This window comes from Cheilinus undulatus, linkage group 13 (genome assembly GCF_018320785.1).
Source record: "Cheilinus undulatus linkage group 13, ASM1832078v1, whole genome shotgun sequence".
Classification (NCBI taxonomy): domain Eukaryota; kingdom Metazoa; phylum Chordata; class Actinopteri; order Labriformes; family Labridae; genus Cheilinus; species Cheilinus undulatus.
The window spans coordinates 50,372,710-50,399,991 of record NC_054877.1 but is presented as its reverse complement, the minus strand read 5'-3'; the positions used below and the strand labels follow the sequence as shown (position 1 = coordinate 50,399,991).

At 46.4% G+C, this 27,282-nt stretch overlaps 2 protein-coding genes across 3 annotated transcripts in view; one reads left to right on the top strand and one right to left on the bottom strand.

Moving 5' to 3' along the window:
• The window catches only part of wdr33 (WD repeat domain 33), a 74,195-nt gene extending 50,562 nt beyond the window's left edge, over nt 1-23,633 (top strand). The window contains exons 8-21 of one of the 2 annotated variants that reach the window (XM_041803322.1): nt 2,574-2,700; nt 7,439-7,593; nt 11,223-11,301; nt 11,657-11,767; nt 12,472-12,566; nt 12,653-12,739; nt 12,953-13,092; nt 13,238-13,393; nt 17,997-18,716; nt 18,814-18,871; nt 20,302-20,617; nt 22,380-22,543; nt 22,864-23,034; nt 23,340-23,633. In XM_041803322.1, the coding sequence (XP_041659256.1) occupies nt 2,574-2,700; nt 7,439-7,593; nt 11,223-11,301; nt 11,657-11,767; nt 12,472-12,566; nt 12,653-12,739; nt 12,953-13,092; nt 13,238-13,393; nt 17,997-18,716; nt 18,814-18,871; nt 20,302-20,617; nt 22,380-22,543; nt 22,864-23,034; nt 23,340-23,491 (2,531 nt within the window). In that variant the 3' untranslated portion in view covers nt 23,492-23,633. Of the gene's footprint in view, nt 1-2,573; nt 2,701-7,438; nt 7,594-11,222; nt 11,302-11,656; nt 11,768-12,471; nt 12,567-12,652; nt 12,740-12,952; nt 13,093-13,237; nt 13,394-17,993; nt 18,717-18,813; nt 18,872-20,301; nt 20,618-22,379; nt 22,544-22,863; nt 23,035-23,339 lie in introns of both variants that reach the window. The other variant, XM_041803321.1, reaches the window with a different exon arrangement.
• A 2,339-nt stretch (nt 23,634-25,972) lies between these two features.
• On the bottom strand, nt 25,973-27,181 carry sft2d3 (SFT2 domain containing 3). Its single transcript, XM_041803845.1, has one exon. The coding sequence runs from the start codon at nt 27,058-27,060 to the stop codon at nt 26,413-26,415; it is 648 nt and encodes a 215-aa protein (XP_041659779.1). The 5' UTR covers nt 27,061-27,181; the 3' UTR covers nt 25,973-26,412.
• Nucleotides 27,182-27,282: the final 101 nt, after the last annotated feature.

Sequence of the window (27,282 nt, the reverse complement as noted above, 5' to 3'; positions counted from 1 at the left end):
TTTGGTGATTATAGGTGTAAGCACTCAAAAGTTGTTGTTGTTTTGACACTATGATGAAAAACGTAGTTGTCAAAGTTTTGGGCCATATAACAGCCCAGCCCCCAGTCAAAACCTCACCAAGAGCACAAGGAGACATCTCCATCCTGTCTAGTTTCAGGAAATACCAGTCTTGGCTCCAGGAGATTCTTTGTTTCGGACAAGATCCTCCAGATGCGAGGACTGCAAATTAGCCAAAAATGGGAAAAAACGCCCAGTTTTTGCTGATTATCTCAGTTCCTGTGTATTTTACCGGATGGCCCCAAGAGGATTTTTTGTAGGTGTTGTCATGATACATATGTGGACCAGTTTTCAGAATGGTAGGTTCAACCAATTTTCTGATGTTTTGAAATATTGTAGGGTGCGCCATTGAGCCAATAGGCCACGCCCACCAACAGCATCACAGGAGTTATCTTAGCATGCTCATGAGAATGTTATTGCCAAGTTTCATTGATCTACACATATCACAAGCCCCTGAGAATTCTACTTCCTGTTTCATCCAATGAATGTAGTGGACTTCCTGTTGAGATTTGGGCATGGGTCCAAATGGCTTTTTTGTAGGTCTGTTGAAGCCTTATATGCACACCGATTTTGATATGCCTGGGTTGAACCAGCTGGGGGGACTGAATTTTTGAAAATTTGTAGGGGGCGCCATTGGCCAATAGGCCACGCCCACCAATAAAACAACCCACCAATAATTTCAACATGCCTACGAGAATTTTTTCACCGAGTTTGATTGCTTTACGAGTATCACAAGCCCCTGAAAATTCTACTTCCTGTTTTATGGCAGACAAAAAATCGCCATGGCCACGCCTTCTTGCGTAAAATTTTTTCCCTCGGATACGTGTGAGGACAACTCCTTGGACACAACCTGAGAGAATTTCAGCGTGATTCAGCCAACCATGTAGGTACTGGAATGTGAGAGAGACTTTCTCTTGCCAGAGGGGGCGCTATAATATTTTTGAAATTGTTCAAAGCTGAATGTGTTCTAGAGTGGACTGTTATCAAGCACATGACATTTGTGTCAGATAGAACAATGTGTTCCAGAGTTATGACAGTTTAACCATTTGGGCAGAGCCAGAGAAGAAGTGGTATTGTCATATTGGGACGACACTGGTGGACTTCCTGTTGGGATTTTGGCATGGGTTCAAATGGCTTTTTTGTAGCTCTGATGTTGATCCACATGCACAGCGACAATCATAGGCCTAGGTTGAACGGTGGATTTTTAGTGGCAACCCACAAATCACATGTGAAAAATTAAGGCAAAAAATGTTCACCTGCCAGAAGGGGGCGCTGTGACAGACTGCTGATATTGATGCATGGTTGTATTCAGGATGTTTGTGTGATTATCCATGTGAAGTTTGGTGATGATTGACATAAGCTCTTAGAAGTTATAATGCCTTAAAGTGTGAAATTTGCTGTAAAAAACATCAAAAATCGGGCAAAATCGGGGCCCTATTACGGCCCCGCCTACTGATGAAAAGTCACAGATAGCACAACGTGGGGTCTCAAGGTTGTCTAGTTTCTGTAAAAAATTCTGGAGTCCATCAGTTGAACGCCCTCGGACGAGTTTGTTCAAATGCGTCGTGTGCTTTTCTGAAAACGCCAAAATTTGGCGTTTGACGCTTCGTAGCGCATTTCCTGTACATTTTAGAGGATGGCCGTAATGTCGTCTCATCATGATACATATGTGTACCAATTTTGGTGCATGTAGGTGTTACCCACGGCCCTATATCACTTTTGGCCACGCCCACTATCGACTGCTGGACAGATTTGCAGGGTTCCACCAAAAGGTTATTATTTCTCGCGGGGGACAATTTAGGGTAAAGTTTGGTGAGTTTTTGAGCATGTTAAGGTCCCCAAATTTGCCTTTTCCCAGTCAGGAAAAAAATAATAACGGCTACAGATACAATAGGGTCCTCGCTCCGAGGTCGGTGCTCTGGCCCTAATAATAGTAATAATAGTAATAATAATAATAACAATAATATAATAATAATAATAATGATAGTAACAATAATAATAATACTAATGATAACAAAAATAATAATACTAAGAATAATTATAAAAATAACATAATTAAACCAGTATAATAAATAAAAACAGCAGTCTTCTATATTAACATGAACATTTTTTATATTTTAAAGTTTCAGTGTCTATCTTTAACTCTTTCAGGGTGTTAAAGTCTAGAAGGTTCTTTGGCTGCCACGCCCCTCTACCTGTTTAATAGTTGTTTTTTCTGGAGGGTTTCTCCTGATGATCCTCGTCTTTACTGCAGCGTAGAGGATGTTAGATCAATCTGCAGAAGGTGAGGTAGGCTGAGAACCACAGGGGGCGGGGCCAAACTCCATTATACAGGATAATTAAGGTCATAATTCAAACGGGAAACTAGAGCCCACATTAAGATTTAAATCCTGTTTCTGTCTCTAAGAGAGACTCTAAGACCCGGTCCTCAATGATCAAACCAACTAAAGTCATAAAGACGAGTCTCCCTCCCATCTGACCAATCAGAGTTAACCAGCGTCTGTCTCCATCTGCAGGTCACGGCGCCGATGTCAAGTGTGTCGACTGGCATCCCACCAAAGGGCTGGTGGTGTCGGGCAGCAAAGACAGCCAACAGCCAATCAAATTCTGGGACCCCAAGACGGGGCAGAGCCTGGCAACGCTGTGAGTCTGAGAACCTGATCCTGGATCTGATTACCCACGTTTGAATAACCCTTCACTGACTTGACTCATCAGGTTATTTCAAACACCAACATCTAGGGTCCTCTCTTCTGTAGATTAATCCCGGTCTCTGGCGTCTCCCCTCGCCACTCTTGTGTTCGATTGGTTCTTCTGTCAATTAATCGAGCTCTATCGGGTCTTCTCTGTCAGTTCTTCTGTCAATTAATCAAGCTCTATCGGCTCTTCTCTGTCAGTTCTTCTGTCAATTAATCGGGCTCTGCGGCTCTTCTGCCGATTAATCATGTGTTCTGCCGATTCTTCCGCGGCTAATCGTGTGTTTTATCAGTTCTCCTCTTAATTAATCGTGTTTTATCAGTTCTCCTCTTAATTAATTGTGTTTTATCGGTTCTCCTCTTAATTAATCGTGTGTTTTATCAGTTCTCCTTTTAATTAATCGTGTTTTATCGGTTCTCCTCTTAATTAATCGTGTGTTTTATCAGTTCTCCTTTTAATTAATCGTGTTTTATCGGTTCTCCTCTTAATTAATCATGTGTTTTATCAGTTCTCCTTTTAATTAATCGTGTTTTATCGGTTCTCCTCTTAATTAATCGTGTGTTTTATCGGTTCTCCTCTTAATTAATCGTGTGTCTTATCAGTTCTCCTTTTAATTAATCGTGTTTTATCGGTTCTCCCCTTAATTAATCGTGTTTTATCGGTTCTCCTCTTAATTAATCGTGTTTTATCAGTTCTCCCCTTAATTAATCGTGTGTCTTATCAGTTCTCCTCTTAATTAATCGTGTTTTATCGGTTCTCCTCTTAATTAATCGTGTTTTATCGGTTCTCCTCTTAATTAATCGTGTTTTATCAGTTCTCCCCTTAATTAATCGTGTGTCTTATCAGTTCTCCTTTTAATTAATCGTGTTTTATCGGTTCTCCCCTTAATTAATCGTGTGTTTTATCAGTTCTCCTCTTAATTAATCTTGTGTTTTATCAGTTCTCCCCTTAATTAATCGTGTGTTTTATCAGTTCTCCTCTTAATTAATCGTGTTTTATCAGTTCTCCTCTTAATTAATCGTGTGTTTTATCAGTTCTCCTCTTAATTAATCGTGTTTTATCAGTTCTCCTCTTAATTAATCGTGTTTTATCAGTTCTCCTCTTAATTAATCGTGTTTTATCAGTTCTCCTCTTAATTAATCGTGTTTTATCAGTTCTCCTCTTAATTAATCGTGTTTTATCGGTTCTCCTCTTAATTAATCGTGTGTTTTATCAGTTCTCCTTTTAATTAATCGTGTTTTATCAGTTCTCCTCTTAATTAATTGTGTTTTATCGGTTCTCCTCTTAATTAATCGTGTGTTTTATCAGTTCTCCTTTTAATTAATCGTGTTTTATCGGTTCTCCTCTTAATTAATCGTGTGTTTTATCAGTTCTCCTTTTAATTAATCGTGTTTTATCGGTTCTCCTCTTAATTAATCATGTGTTTTATCAGTTCTCCTTTTAATTAATCGTGTTTTATCGGTTCTCCTCTTAATTAATCGTGTGTTTATCGGTTCTCCTCTTAATTAATCGTGTGTATTATCAGTTCTCCTTTTAATTAATCGTGTTTTATCGGTTCTCCCCTTAATTAATCGTGTTTTATCGGTTCTCCTCTTAATTAATCGTGTTTTATCAGTTCTCCCCTTAATTAATCGTGTGTCTTATCAGTTCTCCTCTTAATTAATCGTGTTTTATCGGTTCTCCTCTTAATTAATCGTGTTTTATCGGTTCTCCTCTTAATTAATCGTGTTTTATCAGTTCTCCCCTTAATTAATCGTGTGTATTATCAGTTCTCCTTTTAATTAATCGTGTTTTATCGGTTCTCCTCTTAATTAATCGTGTGTTTTATCAGTTCTACTCTTAATTAATCTTGTGTTTTATCAGTTCTCCTCTTAATTAATCGTGTGTTTTATCAGTTCTCCTCTTAATTAATCGTGTTTTATCAGTTCTCCTCTTAATTAATCGTGTTTTATCAGTTCTCCTCTTAATTAATCGTGTTTTATCAGTTCTCCTCTTAATTAATCGTGTTTTATCAGTTCTCCTCTTAATTAATCGTGTTTTATCAGTTCTCCTCTTAATTAATCGTGTTTTATCAGTTCTCCTCTTAATTAATCGTGTTTTATCAGTTCTCCTCTTAATTAATCGTGTTTTATCAGTTCTCCTCTTAATTAATTGTGTTTTATCGGTTCTCCTCTTAATTAATCGTGTGTTTTATCAGTTCTCCTTTTAATTAATCGTGTTTTATCGGTTCTCCTCTTAATTAATCGTGTGTTTTATCAGTTCTCCTTTTAATTAATCGTGTTTTATCGGTTCTCCTCTTAATTAATCATGTGTTTTATCAGTTCTCCTTTTAATTAATCGTGTTTTATCGGTTCTCCTCTTAATTAATCGTGTGTTTTATCGGTTCTCCTCTTAATTAATCGTGTGTTTTATCGGTTCTCCTCTTAATTAATCGTGTGTCTTATCAGTTCTCCTTTTAATTAATCGTGTTTTATCGGTTCTCCCCTTAATTAATCGTGTTTTATCGGTTCTCCTCTTAATTAATCGTGTTTTATCAGTTCTCCCCTTAATTAATCGTGTGTCTTATCAGTTCTCCTCTTAATTAATCGTGTGTTTTATCGGTTCTCCTCTTAATTAATCGTGTTTTATCGGTTCTCCTCTTAATTAATCGTGTTTTATCAGTTCTCCCCTTAATTAATCGTGTGTCTTATCAGTTCTCCTTTTAATTAATCGTGTTTTATCGGTTCTCCCCTTAATTAATCGTGTGTTTTATCAGTTCTCCTCTTAATTAATCTTGTGTTTTATCAGTTCTCCCCTTAATTAATCGTGTGTTTTATCAGTTCTCCTCTTAATTAATCGTGTTTTATCAGTTCTCCTCTTAATTAATCGTGTTTTATCAGTTCTCCTCTTAATTAATCGTGTTTTATCGGTTCTCCTCTTAATTAATCATGTGTTTTATCGGTTCTCCTCTTAATTAATCGTGTTTTATCGGTTCTCCCCTTAATTAATCGTGTGTTTTATCAGTTCTCCTTTTAATTAATCTTGTGTTTTATCAGTTCTCCTCTTAATTAATCGTGTGTTTTATCAGTTCTTTTAATTAATCGTGTTTTATCAGTTCTCCCCTTAATTAATCGTGTGTTTTATCAGTTCTCCTCTTAATTAATCGTGTTTTATCAGTTCTCCCCTTAATTAATCGTGTTTCATCAGTTCTCTTCTTAATTAATTGTGTGTTTTATCGGTTCTCCCCTTAATTAATCTTTTTTCATCAATTCTCCTCTTAATTAATCGTGTTTTATCAGTTCTCCTCTTAATTAATCGTGTGTTTTATCAGTTCTCCTTTTAATTAATCGTGTTTTATCGGTTCTCCTCTTAATTAATCGTGTTTTATCAGTTCTCCTCTTAATTAATCGTGTTTTATCGGTTCTCCCCTTAATTAATCGTGTGTTTTATCAGTTCTCCTCTTAATTAATCTTGTGTTTTATCAGTTCTCCCCTTAATTAATCGTGTGTTTTATCAGTTCTCCTCTTAATTAATCGTGTTTTATCAGTTCTCCTCTTAATTAATCGTGTTTTATCAGTTCTCCTCTTAATTAATCGTGTTTTATCGGTTCTCCTCTTAATTAATCATGTGTTTTATCGGTTCTCCTCTTAATTAATCGTGTTTTATCGGTTCTCCCCTTAATTAATCGTGTGTTTTATCAGTTCTCCTTTTAATTAATCTTGTGTTTTATCAGTTCTCCTCTTAATTAATCGTGTGTTTTATCAGTTCTTTTAATTAATCGTGTTTTATCAGTTCTCCCCTTAATTAATCGTGTGTTTTATCAGTTCTCCTCTTAATTAATCGTGTTTTATCAGTTCTCCCCTTAATTAATCGTGTTTCATCAGTTCTCTTCTTAATTAATTGTGTGTTTTATCGGTTCTCCCCTTAATTAATCTTTTTTCATCAATTCTCCTCTTAATTAATCGTGTTTTATCAGTTCTCCTCTTAATTAATCGTGTGTTTTATCAGTTCTCCTTTTAATTAATCGTGTTTTATCGGTTCTCCTCTTAATTAATCATGTTTTATCAGTTCTCCTCTTAATTAATCGTGTTTTATCAGTTCTCCTCTTAATTAATCGTGTGTTTTATCAGTTCTCCTCTTAATTAATCGTGTGTTTTATCAGTTCTCCTCTTAATTAATCGTGTGTTTTATCAGTTCTCCCCTTAATTAATCTTTTTTCATCAGTTCTCCTCTTAATTAATCGTGTTTTATCAGTTCTCCTCTTAATTATTCGTGTTTTATCAGTTCTCCTCTTAATTAATCGTGTTTCATCAGTTCTCTTCTTAATTAATTGTGTGTTTTATCGGTTCTCCCCTTAATTAATCTTTTTTCATCAGTTCTCCTCTTAATTAATCGTGTTTTATCAGTTCTCCTCTTAATTATTCGTGTTTTATCAGTTCTCCTCTTAATTAATCGTGTTTTATCAGTTCTCCTCTTAATCGTGTTTTATCAGTTCTCATGTAGTTCAGTCGAGTTCTTTATCGGCTCCAATGTTGATTAATCGCATATTCAACCGACTCAGTCGGGTTCGATCGGGCCCTGTGTTGGTTAACTGAGCATTCTAGCGGTTATCTGGTTACCAGTTATTCCTCTGCCAACTGATCGAGTGCACCCTAATGTCCATTTAAGGAGTGCTGTCTGAGACTCTGTCTTTGTCTCCATGTGTTAGCCACGCCCACAAGAACACAGTGATGGAGGTGAAGTGGAATCTGAATGGTAATTGGCTGCTAACAGCATCACGTGACCATCTGTGTAAACTGTTCGACATCAGAAACCTGAAGGAGGAACTCCAGGTGTTTAGAGGACACAAGAAGGAGGCCACAGGTGAGTCAGACCACAGCCACAGCCACACTAGGAACTAATGAGGCCACAGCCACACTAGGAACTAATGACACCACAGCCACAGACACACTAGGAACTAATGAGGCCACAGACACACTAGGAACTAATGACACCACAGCCACAGACACACTAGGAACTAATGAGGCCACAGCCACAGACACACTAGGAACTAATGAGGCCAAAGACACACTAGGAACTAATGAGGCCACAGACACACTAGGAACTAATGAGGCCACAGCCACAGACACACTAGGAACTAATGAGGCCACAGACACACAAGGAACTAATGACACCACAGCCACAGACACACTAGGAACTAATGAGGCCACAGCCACAGACACACTAGGAACTAATGAGGCCAAAGACACACTAGGAACTAATGAGGCCACAGACACACTAGGAACTAATGAGGCCACAGCCACAGACACACTAGGAACTAATGACACCACAGCCACAGACACACTAGGAACTAATGAGGCCACAGCCACAGACACACTAGGAACTAATGACACCACAGCCACAGACACACTAGGAACTAATGAGGCCACAGCCACAGACACACTAGGAACTAATGACACCATGGCCACAGACACACTAGGAACTAATGAGGCCACAGCCACACTAGAAACAAATGAGGCCACAGCCACAGACACACTAGAAACTAAGGAGACCACAGCCACAGCCGCACTAGGAAATAATGAGACCACAGCCACAGACACACTAGGAACTAATGAGGCCACAGCCACACTAGGAACTAATGACACCACAGCCACAGACACACTAGGAACTAATGAGGCCACAGACACACTAGGAACTAATGAGGCCACAGACACACTAGGAACTAATGACACCACAGCCACAGACACACTAGGAACTAATGAGGCCACAGCCACAGACACACTAGGAACTAATGAGGCCAAAGACACACTAGGAACTAATGAGGCCACAGACACACTAGGAACTAATGAGGCCACAGCCACAGACACACTAGGAACTAATGACACCACAGCCACAGACACACTAGGAACTAATGAGGCCACAGCCACAGACACACTAGGAACTAATGAGGCCACAGACACACTAGGAACTAATGACACCACGGCCACAGACACACTAGGAACTAATGAGGCCACAGCCACACTAGGAACAAATGAGGCCACAGCCACAGACACACTAGAAACTAAGGAGACCACAGCCACAGACACACTAGGTGCTAATGAGACCACAGCCACATACACACAAGGAACTAATGAGGCCAAAGCCACAGACACACAAGGAACTAATGAGGCAACGGCCACAGGAACCCTAGGAACTAATGAGGCCACAGCTGCAGGAACATTAGGAACTAATGAAGCCACAGCCACAGACACACTAGGAACTAATGAGGCCACAGACACACTAGGAACTAATGAGGCCACAGACACACTAGGAACAAATGAGACCACAGCCACAGACACACTAGAAACTAAGAAGACCACAGCCATCGCCGCACTAGGAACTAAAGAGACCACAGCCTCAGACACACTAGGTACTAATGAGACCACAGCCACAGCTGCACTAGGAACTAATGAAACCACAGCCACAGACACATTAGGTGCTAATAAGACCACAGCCACAGATACACTAGGAACTAATGAGGCCACAGACACACTAGGAACTAATGAGGCCACAGACACACTAGGAACTAATGAGACCACAGCCACAGACACACTAGGAACTACTGAGACCACAGCCACAGACACACTAGGTGCTAATGAGACCACAGCCACAGACACACTAGGAACTAATGAGACCACGGCCACAACCACACTAGGAACTAATGAGACCACAATCAAAGACACACTTGGAACTTGTGAGACCAGAGCCACAGACACACTAGGAACTAATGAGGCCACAGACACACTAGGAACTAGTGAGATCACAGCCACAGACACACTAGGAACTAATGAGGCCACACACACACTAGGAACTAATGAGATCACAGGCACAGACACACTAGGAACTAATGAGACCACAGCCACAGACACACTAGGAACTAATGAGACCACAGCCTCATACACTCTAGGAACTAGTGAGGCCACAGGAACACTAGGATCTACTGAGACCACATCCACAGGAACACTAGGAAATAATGAGACCACAGCCACAGACACACTAGGAACTAATGAGACCACAGCCACAGACACACTAGAAACTAAGAAGACCACAGCCACCGCCGCACTAGGAACTAAAGAGGCCACAGGAGCACTAGGAACTAATGAGACTATAGCCACAGGAACACTAGGACCTAATGAGACCACAGACACAGACACACTAGGAACTAATGAGACCACGGCCACAGATACACTATTAACTAATGAGACCATGGCCACAGACACACTAGGAACTAGTGAGGCCACAGGAGCACTAGGAACTAATGAGACCACAGCCACAGACACACTAGGAACCAGTGAGACCCCAGCCACAGACACACTAGGAACCAGTGAGACCCCAGCCAAAGACACACTAGGAACTAATGAGACCACAACCACAGACACACTAGGAACTTGTGAGACCACAACCACAGACACACTAGGAACTAGTGAGACCACAGCCACAGACACACTAGGAACTAATGAGGCCACAGACACACTAGGAACTAATGAGACCACAGCCACAGGACCACTAGGAACTAATGATGCCACAGCCACAGACACACTAGGAACTAATGAGACCCCAGCCACAGGAACACTAGGAACTAATGAGACCACGGCCACAGACACACTAGGAACTAGTGAGACCACAGACACACTAGGAACTAATGAGGCCACAGACACACTAGGAACTAATGAGACCACAGCCACAGGACCACTAGGAACTAATGATGCCACAGCCACAGACACACTAGGAACTAATGAGACCCCAGCCACAGGAACACTAGGAACTAATGAGACCACGGCCACAGACACACTAGGAACTAACGAGACCACAGCCACAGGAACACTAGGAACTAGTGAGACCATGGCCACAGACACACTAGGAACTAACGAGACCACAGCCACAGGAACACTAGGAACTAGTGAGACCACGGCCACAGACACACTAGGAACTAATGAGACCACAGACACACTAGGAACTAATGAGACCACAGCCTCATACACTCTAGGAACTAGTGAGGCCACAGGAACACTAGGATCTACTGAGACCACATCCACAGGAACACTAGGAAATAATGAGACCACGGCCACAGACACACTAGGAACTAATGAGACCACGGTTACAGGAACACTAGGAACTAATGAGACCACAGCCACAGGAACACTAGGACCTAATGAGACCACAGACACAGACACACTAGGAACTAATGAGACCACGGCCACAGATACACTAGGAACTAATGAGACCATGGCCACAGACACACTAGGAACTAGTGAGGCCACAGGAGCACTAGGGACTAATGAGACCACAGCCACAGACACTAGGAACCAGTGAGACCCCAGCCACAGACACACTAGGAAGCAGTGAGACCCTAGCCACAGGAACACATATATAAGGCTAATTGTTGTGAATTATATGTTTCTTTTTTTCTTTTTTTTTTTTTTCTTTTTGTTTTTGTTATTTTCTGTCTTCAGCGGTGGCCTGGCATCCCGTCCATGAGGGTCTGTTTGCCAGCGGCGGCTCTGACGGCTCCCTGCTCTTCTGGCACACAGGGTAATGATAGTAGTGTCTGTTTTAACCCTGCCTCGTAATTGTGACAGGAATGTCTGAACTGGCTCTCAAACAGGATCCACTTCCTGTTGTTTGCATTAAAGAAGCTGGTAGAAAAGACTCATTATTATTCATACACAGACTGTCTTTTATCAGCAACTTTTGGAAAAGTTACAAAAACTGGCAAGGAGCAAGTTCTACCAACTTTTCCAGACAGTGCTGCCTATGGCCTACTATTTGGTGAAAATCATAAGATAAAGATGTCAGCATCCCTAGCTTCACCAACAATCTGTCCCTTCCTTTGATGATGTCATCCTCTTGCCATCCCTCTCACCTGTGCTGCCGCGTTTATTCTCAGTGTGGAGAAGGAGGTCGGAGGCATGGAGATGGCTCACGAAGGAATGATCTGGAGTCTGGCCTGGCATCCGCTGGGTCACATCCTGTGTTCAGGCTCCAACGACCACACCAGGTAGGTTCACCTGTGCCAGGTAAACGTAGAGATACATACATGTAGGACTACAGCAGGTCTGATCACCTGTGACAGGTAAACGCAGAGATACATACATGTAGGACTACAGCAGGTCTGATCACCTGTGACAGGTAAACGCAGAGATACATACATGTAGGACTACAGCAGGTCTGATCACCTGTGACAGGTAAACGCAGAGATACATACATGTAGGACTACAGCAGGTCTGATCACCTGTGACAGGTAAACGCAGAGATACATACATGTAGGACTACAGCAGGTCTGATCACCTGTGACAGGTAAACGAGAGATACATACATGTAGGACTACAGCAGGTCTGATCACCTGTGACAGGTAAACGCAGAGATACATACATGTAGGACTACAGCAGGTCTGATCACCTGTGACAGGTAAACGCAGAGATACATACATGTAGGACTACAGCAGGTCTGATCACCTGTGACAGGTAAACGCAGAGATACATACATGTAGGACTACAGCAGGTCTGATCACCTGTGACAGGTAAACGCAGAGATACATACATGTAGGACTACAGCAGGTCTGATCACCTGTGACAGGTAAACGCAGAGATACATACATGTAGGACTACAGCAGGTCTGATCTCTGAGTATCATCTGTTTTTCTTTGGTTTGTGTCCTTTCTGTTATTAATCCTCAGTAATTTTCTCCATCCTTCTCCTTCAGTAAATTCTGGACACGGAACCGGCCCGGTGATAAGATGAGAGACCGCTACAACTTGAACCTGCTCCCCGGGATGTCAGAGGACGGCGTGGAGTATGGTGAGCGGCGGTTCTCGGAACGACTGGCAGGTGGTTAGAATGATGAGCAGCTGCTGATTGGCACCCTCTCTTTGTTTGTGCTTCAGATGACGTGGACCTGAACAACGTGGCGTCTATCCCTGGTATGGGCATCCCAGAGCAGCTGAAGGCTGCCATGGAGCAGGAGCAGAGCAGTGAGTCCAGGCCTGCAGCATCTAAGGCTCCATTTCCACCCACGCTGACAAACGTTTACAACATATTTGTGTAATTTGGACATGCCAGAGTATCCCTTCTGTTTGATTCATAAAGAACAACAGCCTGCCCCGATAGATGTCTGGATCTTCTGCCTTTGTTTGCACAGTAACAACCTCAGGTGATAACCCAGGTGTAAATATGGCTGTTTACAGGTAAAGAGGCGGCTCCTGAGGTGGAGATGTCTATCCCAGGTCTGGACTGGGGCATGGACGAGGTGATGGGCAAGGACACCAAGAAGGTCCCTCAGAAAAAAGTACCATACGCCAAACCAATCCCAGCACAGTTCCAACAGGTAAACTCACCTGGTTAACACCTGGACGCTTATTTAGTGAGCTCACATATGCCTTTTAGTTTAGATTGAACCCAAAACAGTGTAAATTTAAATCGATTATACATTATTCATTTAGCTCTAATCATGGGGGGCGTCCTCTCTACAGGCCTGGGCAGAAAATAAAGTTCCCATGATGCCCCCTGGTGGAGACTTGTCCAAAGAGCGTAAGGTAGAACAGAAAGTGGACCTGAAGAAGAAGACTCAGGCTGAGCTGGAGCAGGAGATGGCAGCTCTACAGTACACCAACCCCATGCTGCTGGAGGTGAGCACGCCCAGTCTCCCAACTACTCCCACCTACCTCCCCTTAGGCCCTAGTCCTAACCCTAGACCACCTAACCTCTCCACTCAGCCCCTAGTCCTAACCCTAGACCACCTAAGCTCTCCACTCAGCCCCTAGTCCTAACCCTAGACCACCTAACCTCTCCACTCAGCCCCTAGTCCTAACCCTAGACCACCTAACCTCTCCACTCAGCCCTTAGACCTAACCCTAGACCACCTAAGCTCTCCACTCAGCCCCTAGTCCTAACCCTAGACCACCTAAGCTCTCCACTCAGCCCCTAGTCCTAACCCTGGACCACCTAACCTCTCCACTCAGCCCCTAGTCCTAACCCTGGACCACCTAACCTCTCCACTCAGCCCCTAGTCCTAACCCTGGACCACCTAACCTCTCCACTCAGCCCCTAGTCCTAACCCTAGACCACCTAACCTCTCCACTCAGCCCCTAGTCCTAACCCTGGACCACCTAACCTCTCCACTCAGCCCCTAGTCCTAACCCTGGACCACCTAACCTCTCCACTCAGCCCCTAGTCCTAACCCTAGACCACCTAAGCTCTCCACTCAGCCCCTAGTCCTAACCCTGGACCACCTAAGCTCTCCACTCAGCCCCTAGTCCTAACCCTGGACCACCTAACCTCTCCACTCAGCCCCTAGTCCTAACCCTAGACCACCTAACCTCTCCACTCAGCCCCTAGTCCTAACCCTAGACCACCTAAGCTCTCCACTCAGCCCCTAGTCCTAACCCTGGACCACCTAACCTCTCCACTCAGCCCTTAGTATTAACCCTAACACCCAGCCTTGTATCTGTAAGTGCTAACCCCCAGCCTTGTTCCTGTTAGTGCTAACCCCCAGCCTTGTATCTGTAAGTGCTAACCCCCAGCCTTGTTCCTGTTAGTGCTAACCCCCAGCCTTGTTTCTGTTAGTGCTAACCCCCATCCTTGTATCTGTTAGTGCTAACCCCCAGCCTTGTTCCTGTTAGTGCTAACCCCCAGCCTTGTATCTGTTAGTGCTAACCCCCAGCCTTGTTTCTGTTAGTGCTAACCCCCATCCTTGTATCTGTTAGTGCTAACCCCCAGCCTTGTTCCTGTTAGTGCTAACCCCCAGCCTTGTTCCTGTTAGTGCTAACCCCCAGCCTTGTATCTGTTAGTGCTAACCCCCAGCCTTGTTTCTGTTACTGCTAACCCCATCCTTGTATCTGTTAGTGCTAACCCCCAGCCTTGTTTCTGTTAGTGCTAACCCCCATCCTTGTATCTGTTAGTGCTAACCCCCAGCCTTGTTCCTGTTAGTGCTAACCCCCAGCCTTGTATCTGTTAGTGCTAACCCCCAGCCTTGTTTCTGTTACTGCTAACCCCATCCTTGTATCTGTAAGTGCTAACCCCCAGCCTTGTATCTGTAAGTGCTAACCCCCAGCCTTGTTCCTGTTAGTGCTAACCCCCAGCCTTGAATCTCTAAGTGCTAACCCCCAGCCTTGAATCTCTAAGTGCTAACCCCGAGCCTTGTTTCTGTTAGTGCTAACCCCCAGCCTTGTTTCCATCAGTAAGGGCTAACCCCCATCCTTGTATCTGTTAGTGCTAACCCCCAGCCTTGAATCTCTAAGTGCTAACCCCCAGCCTTGAATCTCTAAGTGCTAACCCCAGCCTTGAATCTCTAAGTGCTAATCCCCAGCTTTGAATCTCTAAGTGCTAACCCCCAGCCTTGTATCTGTTAGTGCTAACCCCCAGCCTTGTTTCTGGTAGTGCTAACCCCATCTTGAATCGCTAAGTGCTAACCCCAGCCTTGTATCTGTTAGTGCTAACCCCAGCCTTGTATCTGTTAGTGCTAACCCCCAGCCTTGAATCTCTAAGTGCTAACCCCCAGCCTTGAATCTCTAAGTGCTAACCCCCAGCCTTGAATCTCTAAGTGCTAACCCCCAGCCTTGAATCTCTAAGTGCTAACCCCCAGCCTTGTTTCTGTTAGTGCTAACCCCCAGCCTTGAATCTCTAAGTGCTAACCTCCAGCCTTGTTCCTGTTAGTGCTAACCTCCAGCCTTGTTTCTGTTAGTGCTAACCTCCAGCCTTGAATCTCTAAGTGCTAACCCCCAGCCTTGTATCTCTAAGTGCTAACCCCCAGCCTTGAATCTCTAAGTGCTAACCCCCAGCCTTGAATCTCTAAGTGCTAACCCCCAGCCTTGAATCTCTAAGTGCTAACCTCCAGCCTTGAATCTCTAAGTGCTAACCCCCATCCTTGTTTCTGTTAGTGCTAACCCCCAGCCTTGAATCTCTAAGTGCTAACCCCCAGCCTTGTTTCTGTTAGTGCTAACCCCCAGCCTTGTATCTCTAAGTGCTAACCCCCAGCCTTGAATCTCTAAGTGCTAACCCCCAGCCTTGAAACTCTAAGTGCTAACCTCCAGCCTTGAATCTCTAAGTGCTAACCCCCAGCCTTGTTTCTGTTAGTGCTAACCCCCAGCCTTGTATCTCTAAGTGCTAACCCCGAGCCTTGTTTCTGTTAGTGCTAACCCCCAGCCTTGTTTCCATCAGTAAGGGCTAACCCCCATCCTTGTATCTGTTAGTGCTAACCCCCAGCCTTGAATCTCTAAGTGCTAACCCCCAGCCTTGAATCTCTAAGTGCTAACCCCAGCCTTGAATCTCTAAGTGCTAATCCCCAGCTTTGAATCTCTAAGTGCTAACCCCCAGCCTTGTATCTGTTAGTGCTAACCCCCAGCCTTGTTTCTGGTAGTGCTAACCCCCATCTTTGAATCGCTAAGTGCTAACCCCCAGCCTTGTATCTGTTAGTGCTAACCCCCAGCCTTGTATCTGTTAGTGCTAACCCCCAGCCTTGAATCTCTAAGTGCTAACCCCCAGCCTTGTATCTGTTAGTGCTAACCCCCAGCCTTGTATCTGTAAGTGCTAACCCCCAGCCTTGAATCTCTAAGTGCTAACCCCCAGCCTTGTATCTCTTAGTGCTAACCCCCAGCTTTGAATCTCTAAGTGCTAACCCCCAGCCTTGTTTCTGTTAGTGCTAACCCCCAGTCTTGTTTCTGTTAGTGCTAACCCCCAGCCTTGAATCTCTAAGTGCTAACCCCCAGCCTTGTTTCTGTTAGTGCTAACCCCCAGCCTTGTTTCTGTTAGTGCTAACCTCCAGCCTTGAATCTCTAAGTGCTAACCCCCAGCCTTGTTTCTGTTAGTGCTAACCCCCAGCCTTGAATCTCTAAGTGCTAACCCCCAGCCTTGAATCTCTAAGTGCTAACCCCCAGCCTTGTTTCTGTTAGTGCTAACCCCCAGCTTTGTATCTCTAAGTGCTAACCCCCAGCCTTGTTTCTGTTAGTGCTAACCCCCAGCCTTGAATCTCTAAGTGCTAACCCCCAGCCTTGAATCTCTAAGTGCTAACCTCCAGCCTTGAATCTCTAAGTGCTAACCCCCAGCCTTGTTTCTGTTAGTGCTAACCCCCAGCCTTGAATCTCTAAGTGCTAACCCCCAGCCTTGTTTCTGTTAGTGCTAACCCCCAGCCTTGAATCTCTAAGTGCTAACCTCCAGCCTTGAATCTCTAAGTGCTAACCCCCAGCCTTGTTTCTGTTAGTGCTAACCCCCAGCCTTGTATCTCTAAGTGCTAACCCCCAGCCTTGAATCTCTAAGTGCTAACCCCCAGCCTTGAATCTCTAAGTGCTAACCCCCAGCCTTGAATCTCTAAGTGCTAACCTCCAGCCTTGAATCTCTAAGTGCTAACCCCCAGCCTTGAATCTCTAAGTGCTAACCCCCAGCCTTGAATCTCTAAGTGCTAACCCCCAGCCTTGAATCTCTAAGTGCTAACCCCCAGCCTTGAATCTCTAAGTGCTAACCCCCAGCCTTGTTTCTGTTAGTGCTAACCCCCAGCCTTGTATCTCTAAGTGCTAACCCCCAGCCTTGAATCTCTAATTGCTAACCCCCAGCCTTGAAACTCTAAGTGCTAACCTCCAGCCTTGAATCTCTAAGTGCTAACCCCCAGCCTTGTTTCTGTTAGTGCTAACCCCCAGCCTTGTATCTCTAAGTGCTAACCCCCAGCCTTGAATCTCTAAGTGCTAACCCCCAGCCTTGTTTCTGTTAGTGCTAACCCCCAGCCTTGAAACTCTAAGTGCTAACCTCCAGCCTTGAATCTCTAAGTGCTAACCCCCAGCCTTGAATCTCTAAGTGCTAACCCCCAGCCTTGAATCTCTAAGTGCTAACCCCCAGCCTTGAATCTCTAAGTGCTAACCCCAGCCTTGTTTCTGTTAGTGCTAACCTCCAGCCTTGAATCTCTAAGTGCTAACCCCCAGCCTTGAATCTCTAAGTGCTAACCCCCAGCCTTGAATCTCTAAGTGCTAACACCCAGCCTTGAATCTCTAAGTGCTAACCCCCAGCCTTGAATCTCTAAGTACTAACCCCCAGCCTTGTATCTCTAAGTGCTAACCCCCAGCCTTGTTTCTGTTAGTGCTAACCCCCAGCCTTGAATCTCTAAGTGCTAACCCCCAGCCTTGAATCTCTAAGTGCTAACCCCCAGCCTTGAATCTCTAAGTGCTAACCCCCAGCCTTGAATCTCTAAGTGCTAACCCCCAGCCTTGAATCTCTAAGTGCTAACCCCCTGTCCCTTTGCAGCAGATGAAGATGGACCGGATGAATCAGGTCAACACTGATGGGAACATGGGGCCCCCACAGGGACAGGGCCCTTTGCCCCCTTTCCCTGGTCCTGGAGGTCCCGGGGGCCCGATGCCTTCCAATCAGCAGGGCTATAACATGGCTCCGCAGCAGATGTCCAACAACATGGGTCCCCCCATGGGCCCTGGAGGAATGCAGCCCCCGTTCATGCCCCCTGGACAGATGGGGCCTCCTTCTGGACCGCAGCCACACCAAGGGCCCCCCCAGGGTATGATGGGGCCACCAGACATGCAAGGACCTCAAGGCATGCAGAGACACCCAGGCCCTCCCAGAAACATGGGCCCCCAAGGGCCACATGGTATGGGACCCAGAGGGATGCAGGGGCCTCCTGGTGGGATGATGTGCCCCCCACCGCGGGGTATGGGTCCAAGGGATCCTCAGGGGCCCCCACCTCAGGGGGGTATGATGCCACCTGAGGGGAACATGATGGGCCCTCAGGGTTCGATGCAGGGAGGTATGATGGGACCCCCTCCCAGGACACATGGCAACAATTTTGGAATGGGCAATATGCAGGGGCCCCCTGGGGGGATGCATGGGCCCCCAGGAAACATGCAAGGACACCATGGGAACATGCAGGGGCCCCCAGGAAACATGCAAGGACCTCATGGTAACATGCAGGGTCCACCAGGAAACATGCAGGGCCCCGCTTATATGCAGCACCAGGTGAGTTCAGTTTTATGCCGGCCCTTGGATGATATCTAGGGGGGCCAGGACCAGCAGGTTTCAGAGTCAGTAACTGCTGTGTATGTGATCCTTTCAGGGCCAAAACTCGGGGCCCATGATGCACGGGATGGGTCAGCAGGGGCCAAACAACAAAGGTAGGACTGACCACACCTGAAATTATACCTTAATGTCAAAATATACCACAGGACTACAAAAAGGATGGAGGGAGATTATCTAATCCTGGTACCAGTAAAATAGTGGATTATCTGGATCTGATACCAGTAAGATAGCGGATTATCTGGACCTGATACCAGTAAGATAGCGGATTATCTGGACCTGATACCAGTAAGGTTGGAGGTAGATTATCTAATCCTGGTACCAGTAGGATGGTGGATTATCTGGACCTGATACAAGTAAGATAATGGATTATCTGGACCTGATACCAGTAAGATAGTGGATTATCTGGACCTGATACCAGTAAGATAGTGGATTCTCTGGACCTGATACCAGTAAGATAGCGGATTATCTGGACCTGATACCAGTAAGGTTGGAGGTAGATTATCTAATCCTGGTACCAGTAGGATAATGGATTCTCTGGACCTGATACCAGTAAGATAGTGGATTATCTGGACCTGATACCAGTAAGATAGTGGATTCTCTGGACCTGATACCAGTAAGATAGTGTATTCTCTGGACCTGATACCAGTAAGATAGCAGATTATCTGGACCTGATACCAGTAAGGTTGGAGGTAGATTATCTAATCCTGGTACCAGTAGGATAGTGGATTCTCTGGACCTGATACCAGTAAGATAGCAGATTATCTGGACCTGATACCAGTAAGATAGCGGATTATCTGGACCTGATACCAGTAAGGTTGGAGGTAGATTATCTAATCCTGGTACCAGTAGGATAATGGATTCTCTGGACCTGATACCAGTAAGATAGTGGATTCTCTGGACCTGATACAAGTAAGATAGTGGATTCTCTGGACCTGATACCAGTGCGATAGTGGATTATCTGGACCTGATACCAGTGAGATAGTGGATTATCTGGACCTGATACCAGTAAAATAATGGATTATCTGGACCTGATACCAGTGCGATAGTGGATTATCTGGACCTGATACCAGTGAGATAGTGGATTATCTGGACCTGATACCAGTAAAAAAGTGGATTATCTGGATCTGATACCAGTAAGATAGTGGATTATCTGGACCTGATAACAGTAAGATGGTGGAATCTCTGGACCTGATACCAGTGAGATAGTGGATTATTTAGACCAGATACCAGTAAGATAGTGGATTCTCTGGACCTGACTCCAGTAAGATAGTGGATTATCTGGACCTGATACCAGTAAGATAATGGATTATCTAATTCTGGTACCAGTAAGATAGTGGATTCTCTGTACCTGATACCAGTAAGATAATGGATTAACTCATCCTGGTACCAGTAAGACAGTGGATTATCTTGATCTGATACCAGTGAACTACTGGATTGTTTGGATCTGTGACCAATATACTGGTGGATTATCTGGATTTGGACCTTAATAAGAAATTTAAAAAAAATCTGCTTACTTGTGTCTTAGGAGACCCTCGGGGGCCCCCACCAAACCACCACATGGGCCCCCCAGACCGACAGGGTCCTGGAGATCAGGGCTCAGGTCCATACTGGGGGGATAACCAGCAGGGTTGGCGAGGAGCTCAGGACTTTGACGGAGTACAGGACTTCCACGGCAGAGAGGAGGGCTGGAGATCTGGACCTGGACAAGGACCAGGCTACCAGGGGGGAGGAGGGGGAAGCCATCGAGGAGGCGGTCACAGAGGAGGAGGAGGAAACGGGGGGAACTGGGGCCCCGACGAGAGGTTCAGTGGAGGAGAGTTCAGAGGACGGAGAGATGACAGGTAAGTCTGTGAGACGCCGGACTAAGGTAGTCCAAGACCAATGACATTGAGGGGCCGGGCTAAGACCGGCCAAGACCAGTGACATTGAGGGGTCGGGCTAAGGTAGGCCAAGACCAGTGACATTGAGGGGTCGGGCTAAGGTAGGCCAAGACCAGGGACATTGAGGGGTCGGGCTAAGACCGGCCAAGACCAGAGACATTGAGGGGTCGACTTAAGGTAGGCCAAGACCAGAGACATTGAGGGGTCGGGCTAAGACCGGCCAAGACCAGAGACATTGAGGGGTCGACTTAAGGTAGGCTAAGACCAGAGACATTGAGGGGTCGGGCTAAGGTAGGCCAAGACCAGAGACATTGAGGGGTCGGGCTAAGGTAGGCCAAGACCAGAGACATTGAGGCGTCGACTTAAGGTAGGCCAAGACCAGAGACATTGAGGGGTCGACTTAAGGTAGGCCAAGACCAGAGACATTGAGGGGTCGGGCTAAGGTAGGCCAAGACCAGGGACATTGAGGGGTCGGGCTAAGGTAGGCCAAGACCAGAGACATTGAGGGGTCGGGCTAAGGTAGGCCAAGACCAGGGACATTGAGGGGTCGACTTAAGGTAGGCCAAGACCAGAGACATTGAGGGGTCGACTTAAGGTAGGCCAAGACCAGAGACATTGAGGGGTCGACTTAAGGTAGGCCAAGACCAGAGACATTGAGGGGTCGGGCTAAGGTAGGCCAAGACCAGAGACATTGAGGGGTCGACTTAAGGTAGGCCAAGACCAGAGACATTGAGGGGTCGACTTAAGGTAGGCCAAGACCAGAGACATTGAGGGGTCGGGCTAAGGTAGGCCAAGACCAGGGACATTGAGGGGTCGGGCTAAGACCGGCCAAGACCAGAGACATTGAGGGGTCGACTTAAGGTAGGCCAAGACCAGAGACATTGAGGGGTCGGGCTAAGACCGGCCAAGACCAGAGACATTGAGGGGTCGACTTAAGGTAGGCTAAGACCAGAGACATTGAGGGGTCGGGCTAAGGTAGGCCAAGACCAGAGACATTGAGGGGTCGGGCTAAGGTAGGCCAAGACCAGAGACATTGAGGCGTCGACTTAAGGTAGGCCAAGACCAGAGACATTGAGGGGTCGACTTAAGGTAGGCCAAGACCAGAGACATTGAGGGGTCGGGCTAAGGTAGGCCAAGACCAGGGACATTGAGGGGTCGGGCTAAGGTAGGCCAAGACCAGAGACATTGAGGGGTCGGGCTAAGGTAGGCCAAGACCAGGGACATTGAGGGGTCGACTTAAGGTAGGCCAAGACCAGAGACATTGAGGGGTCGACTTAAGGTAGGCCAAGACCAGAGACATTGAGGGGTCGGGCTAAGGTAGGCCAAGACCAGAGACATTGAGGGGTCGACTTAAGGTAGGCCAAGACCAGAGACATTGAGGGGTCGACTTAAGGTAGGCCAAGACCAGAGACATTGAGGGGTCGGGCTAAGGTAGGCCAAGACCAGTGACATTGAGGGGTCGGGCTAAGACCGGTCAAGACCAGAGACATTGAGGGGTCAGGCTAAGACCAGCCAAAACCCGAGACACTGAGGGGTTGGACTAAGACCAGCCAAGACCAGAGACAATAAGGGGTCGGGCGCTTCATCTATATTGTCAACCTGTTTTTAAGAGCCAATCCCAACCACCATGGCCAAGATCTTCTAAAGAGAAGTGGCCAATCAGCTAAGTGATGTTCTTCAAAATAAAAGTCTTAGAAATATTTAATCATGTTAATTTTTTCAGGTTCAGGGGAGGGGGCCCCGGACGGCCCGGGGGCCGAGGTTACTCTGAAGAGTATGGGGGGCAGGAGGAAAGCTACGATGTTCAGGAGGACATGGGACGTGGCTGGGAGGGTGGGGGAAGAGGGAGACCACCACGAGGGGGGGGTCCACCCCGAGGAGGAGGAGGTGAGATGTAGATCTCTGGAGGGTCTGACTTATTCTGCTTTACCTGTAGATTAATCTCATTAACCTGTAGATTAATCTGCTTAACCTGTAGAGTTATCTGATTTACCTGGAGATTAATCTGATTTATCTGTAGATTAATCTGGTTAACTGTAGAGTGATCAGGTTTACCTGTACATTAATCTGGTGAACTGTAGATTAATCTGGTTACCTGTAGATTAATCTGGTTTACCTGTTGCTGTTGTTTTTTCTTAAACAGGAATATGTGAGTGTCTCTGCAGCGTCTTATTTTGGCGGTTCTCTGTTTCTCTTCCTGTCTGTAGGTCATGACGGATATCGTGATGGACAGATGCATGATGGGTCTTCCCCAGCGGGTCGTGAGCGCTCCTCGTCCCTTCAGGGGATGGACATGGCATCTCTCCCCCCCCGTAAACGTCCTTGGCAAGATGGACCAGGAACAGGAGACCCCCGAGAGTCCCCGGGGCCTGATGGAGGTCAGAGAGCATTGTTCTTTATTAATACATGGATGTTTACATTTGTTGTGTTGGTCTCAGAGGAATCATGTGACCTACAGACGTCAGAGTTACTGTTGTGTTGGTCTCAGAGGAATCATGTGACCTACAGACGTCAGAGTTACTGTTGTGTTGGTCTCAGAGGAATCATGTGACCTACAGACGTCAGAGTCACTGTTCTGTTGGTCTCAGAGGAATCATGTGACCTACAGACGTCAGAGTCACTGTGAGATCAGATCAAACTTTCTACTCTGACTGACATACTGGTTCTGTTTGTGTTTGTGTAGGGCGCCCCCCTCAGGACGGCGGAGGTTATGGTCCTCCTGGTCGGGGTGGACGAGGCAGTTGGGGTCCCGGAGGGCCTGGACCTGGACCGGTCCTTAGGAGAGGAGGACCAACACCCAGAGGACCACCGAGGGGGGGTGGGCGGGGCCGATAGTCCTGAAAAAAATCTCCCAGAATCCCTTTCTCCTCTGGCTGTCTCGTCTCTGCTGCCCACAGACCGACTCAAGTCCAGACCTGAAAAACTCACAAACTGGTCACATGACTCACAGAGACCCATGCTGCTGTGAAGGACACTGGCTCCTCATTGGTCCACAGAGCCAGAAGGAGGGCCTGTGAGCTCAGGTTGATTTTACTGTAAAATAATGTCAGGATGATTATCTGTTTTAAAGAGAGCATCGTCTGCAGGCAGAGTGATCATCTGTGAGAGAACATCAGAGTGATCGTCTGTCTTCAAGAGAACGTCAGAGTGATCATCTGTCTTTACTAGAACTTCAGAGTGATCATCTGTCTTCAAGAGAACGTCAGAGTGATCATCTGTGAGAGAACATCAGAGTGATCATCTGTCTGAGAGAACATCTATGATCATCTGTCATTAAGAGAACGTCTGACTGTCTCTGACAGACGACAGAGTGATCATCTGTCACTGGGAGAACATCTTGGTGTCTTTTGTAAACCATTTCTATGTTTGGTGTTTTCACTGAGGTGAACAATAAAGATTTACACTTTAAACCAATGTGTAGAGGGGGCATCAAAGAATGAGATCACATTAAAAACTATGAAGAACATTAGAGCTGTAGATGGTTCTGGTCTTCTGATTTAATACTAGGACCCTAGGTAGTACTAGTCCAGAGAACCCTAGGCAGTACTAGTCCAGAGGTCCCTAGGCAGTACTAGTCCCAAGGTCTCTAGGCAGTACTAGTCCAGAGGTCCCTAGGCAGTACTAGTCCCGAGGTCTCTAGGCAGTACTAGTCCAGAGGTCCCTAGGCAGTACTAGTCCCGAGGTCTCTAGGCAGTACTAGTCCAGAGGTCCCTAGGCAGTACTAGTCCCGAGGTCTCTAGGCAGTACTAGTCCAGAGGTCCCTAGGCAGTACTAGTCCAGAGGTCTCTAGGCAGTACTAGTCCCGAGGTCTCTAGGTAGTACTAGTCCAGAAGTCCCTAGGTAGTACTAGTCCCGAGGTCTCTAGGCAGTACTAGTCCAGAGGTCCCTAGGCAGTACTAGTCCCGAGGTCTCTAGGCAGTACTAGTCCAGAGGTCCCAAGGCAGTACTAGTCCCGAGGTCTCTAGGCAGTACTAGTCCAGAGGTCCCTAGGCAGTACTAGTCCCGAGGTCTCTAGGCAGTACTAGTCCAGAGGTCCCTAGGCAGTACTAGTCCAGAGGTCTCTAGGCAGTACTAGTCCCGAGGTCTCTAGGTAGTACTAGTCCAGAAGTCCCTAGGTAGTACTAGTCCCGAGGTCTCTAGGCAGTACTAGTCCAGAGGTCCCTAGGCAGTACTAGTCCCGAGGTCTCTAGGCAGTACTAGTCCAGAGGTCCCAAGGCAGTACTAGTCCCGAGGTCTCTAGGCAGTACTAGTCCAGAGGTCTCTAGGCAGTACTAGTCCCGAGGTCTCTAGGTAGTACTAGTCCAGAAGTCCCTAGGTAGTACTAGTCCCGAGGTCTCTAGGCAGTACTAGTCCAGAGGTCCCTAGGCAGTACTAGTCCCGAGGTCTCTAGGCAGTACTAGTCCCGAGGTCTCTAGGCAGTACTAGTCCAGAGGTCCCAAGGCAGTACTAGTCCCGAGGTCTCTAGGCAGTACTAGTCCAGAGGTCCCAAGGCAGTACTAGTCCCGAGGTCTCTAGGTAGTACTAGTCCAGAGGTCTCTTGGTAATTGCCTCCCCTTTGATGATGATCTGGATTAACTGAAACCATGTTTTTCAGAACCAAGTCTGGGTTTTTTGAGTTCTCATATGAGTGCTGAATAATCCTGTTACTAGTCCAAGTTTATTAGTATTATATTCATTATTATTCTTTTCTACTCTAGACTTCCTCATTAAAGTTCAACATCAACATTTATTATTACTATAATTATCATGTTATTATTATTAGCCAGTAGTATTACTGATAAAACTATTAGTGTAATAATAATAAAACTTATTAGTTTATTAATAATAAAACTGAAACAGAAATGATCTGGCATTAATGTCAGGGTGGATCAGCTTTTATTTTAGTGCTTTTATGTTGAAATCCAGAGGTAAAAACAGACCCTACTAGATCAGCTGCTATTTCAGGGCTTTTATTTTGAAATCCAGAGGTAAAAACAGACCCTACTAGATCAGCTGTTATTTCAGGGCTTTTATTTTGAAATCCAGAGGTAAAAATAGACCCTAGCATTGTTGGTTTATCTCCACCTGACTCTCCTGGTCAGTAAAATAATTTAGAGATCATTTAAATAAAGTCATTTATTTATGGTCACAGGTGGGCGGGTCCACTTTTACTGTCAGGAGGTTCAACCAATGAAAAACAGACACATTCATTTAAATACACACACCTGTGTGTGTGTGTGTGTGTTTACCTGTTTCATGTAAAACTGTCAAAAAGAGTCCCACATAAACAGAACCAGCTCCAGGTTCAGGAGTCAAAGAACGGATCAATGGATCTGATTATTGATCATTTCAGTTTAATCACAGACTCAAAACACTTTCATCTTTATTTCCTCTAATAATCCACATTATTGATCACAGAGCTGATCAGGTTATTGACCACAGACCTGATCAGGTTATTGATCACAGAGCTGATCAGGTTATTGACCACTGACCTGATCAGGTTATTGATCACAGAGCTGATCAGGTTATTGATCCAGTCAGGTTGAACCTGGTCCTCTGAGTCCACTATCAGTTCTCCAAACAACCAATCAGAGATCAATCAGTCCTCATTGATCCAGTCTGTTCAGGAATGTTCTAGAACTTTAAAAGTTGGTCCTCTCTGAACCAGGAGCCGGCCCCTGGAGGCCCGCGGGCCGTGGTTTTGTAAACAGTGCATAGACCCATGTCCCCGTGGGCCCCTCCGTGACTCTGAGCTCTAGTCCCGATCCCACTCCGGCTCAGATCGGCATGGTTTTCCCGGTGACGGTCCTTTTGATGGCGGACGCCGCCATCCCGCCCATAAACCGGATCCCGGCGGATCCCCCGGGCAGCAGGGCCACGGCGGACCCGACCAGGACGCAGACCTGTAGACCGGCTCCCAGGGCGGTCAGGACGGTGCTGTGGAGACTGAGGGCGGCGTACAGGGTCCCTCCGAGGGCGAACAGGTAGACCGCGGCTCCCGGAGAGGTGGGCAGACTCGCGAGGAGCCTGCTGGGACCCCTGAGGACCGCCCCGGCACAGAGAGCGAACAGGGACCCGAGAGACCAGAGCAAGGCGAACTTCCGGGCGTAGAGCAGCAGAAGGGGGGCATAGAGGGCCGACAGGCCGAAACAGAGGGCCGAGAAGGCGGCCAGGACCGCAGAGACCACCAACCTCTGCTTCCGGCTCACTCCCGGAAGACACGGATCCGGTTCGGCAGACCAGGGCCAGGAGGACCCGCTGGAGGTCTGAGCCGGCCACGGACTCGACCACCGGCCGAACCAGCTCCCGGGTACTGGCTCCGGTTCTCCCAGATCCACGGCGGTGCTGGGGCTCTGAGAGACGGTCTTCGCTCCTCCTCTGGACTGGGACAGGTACTCTTGGAGCTGCCGGTTCAGGTCCGCCATAATGGACGAGCTAACGGGCTAGCTGAGGGAAGCTAACTTCTTCTTCTGCGGTTATGTACACGTCTGTCTAAACCTCCAAGTCAGCCAACAGCGCCCCCCTCCGGACAGACCAGGAACCACAACGGGATTCAGACCAGACCAGGTCTGCTGAAAACAGCCTGGGGTCCTGATAAAGGCTGTTAAAGGAAAGGATCCTCACTCCTTCCTTTATTCTCTCCTTCA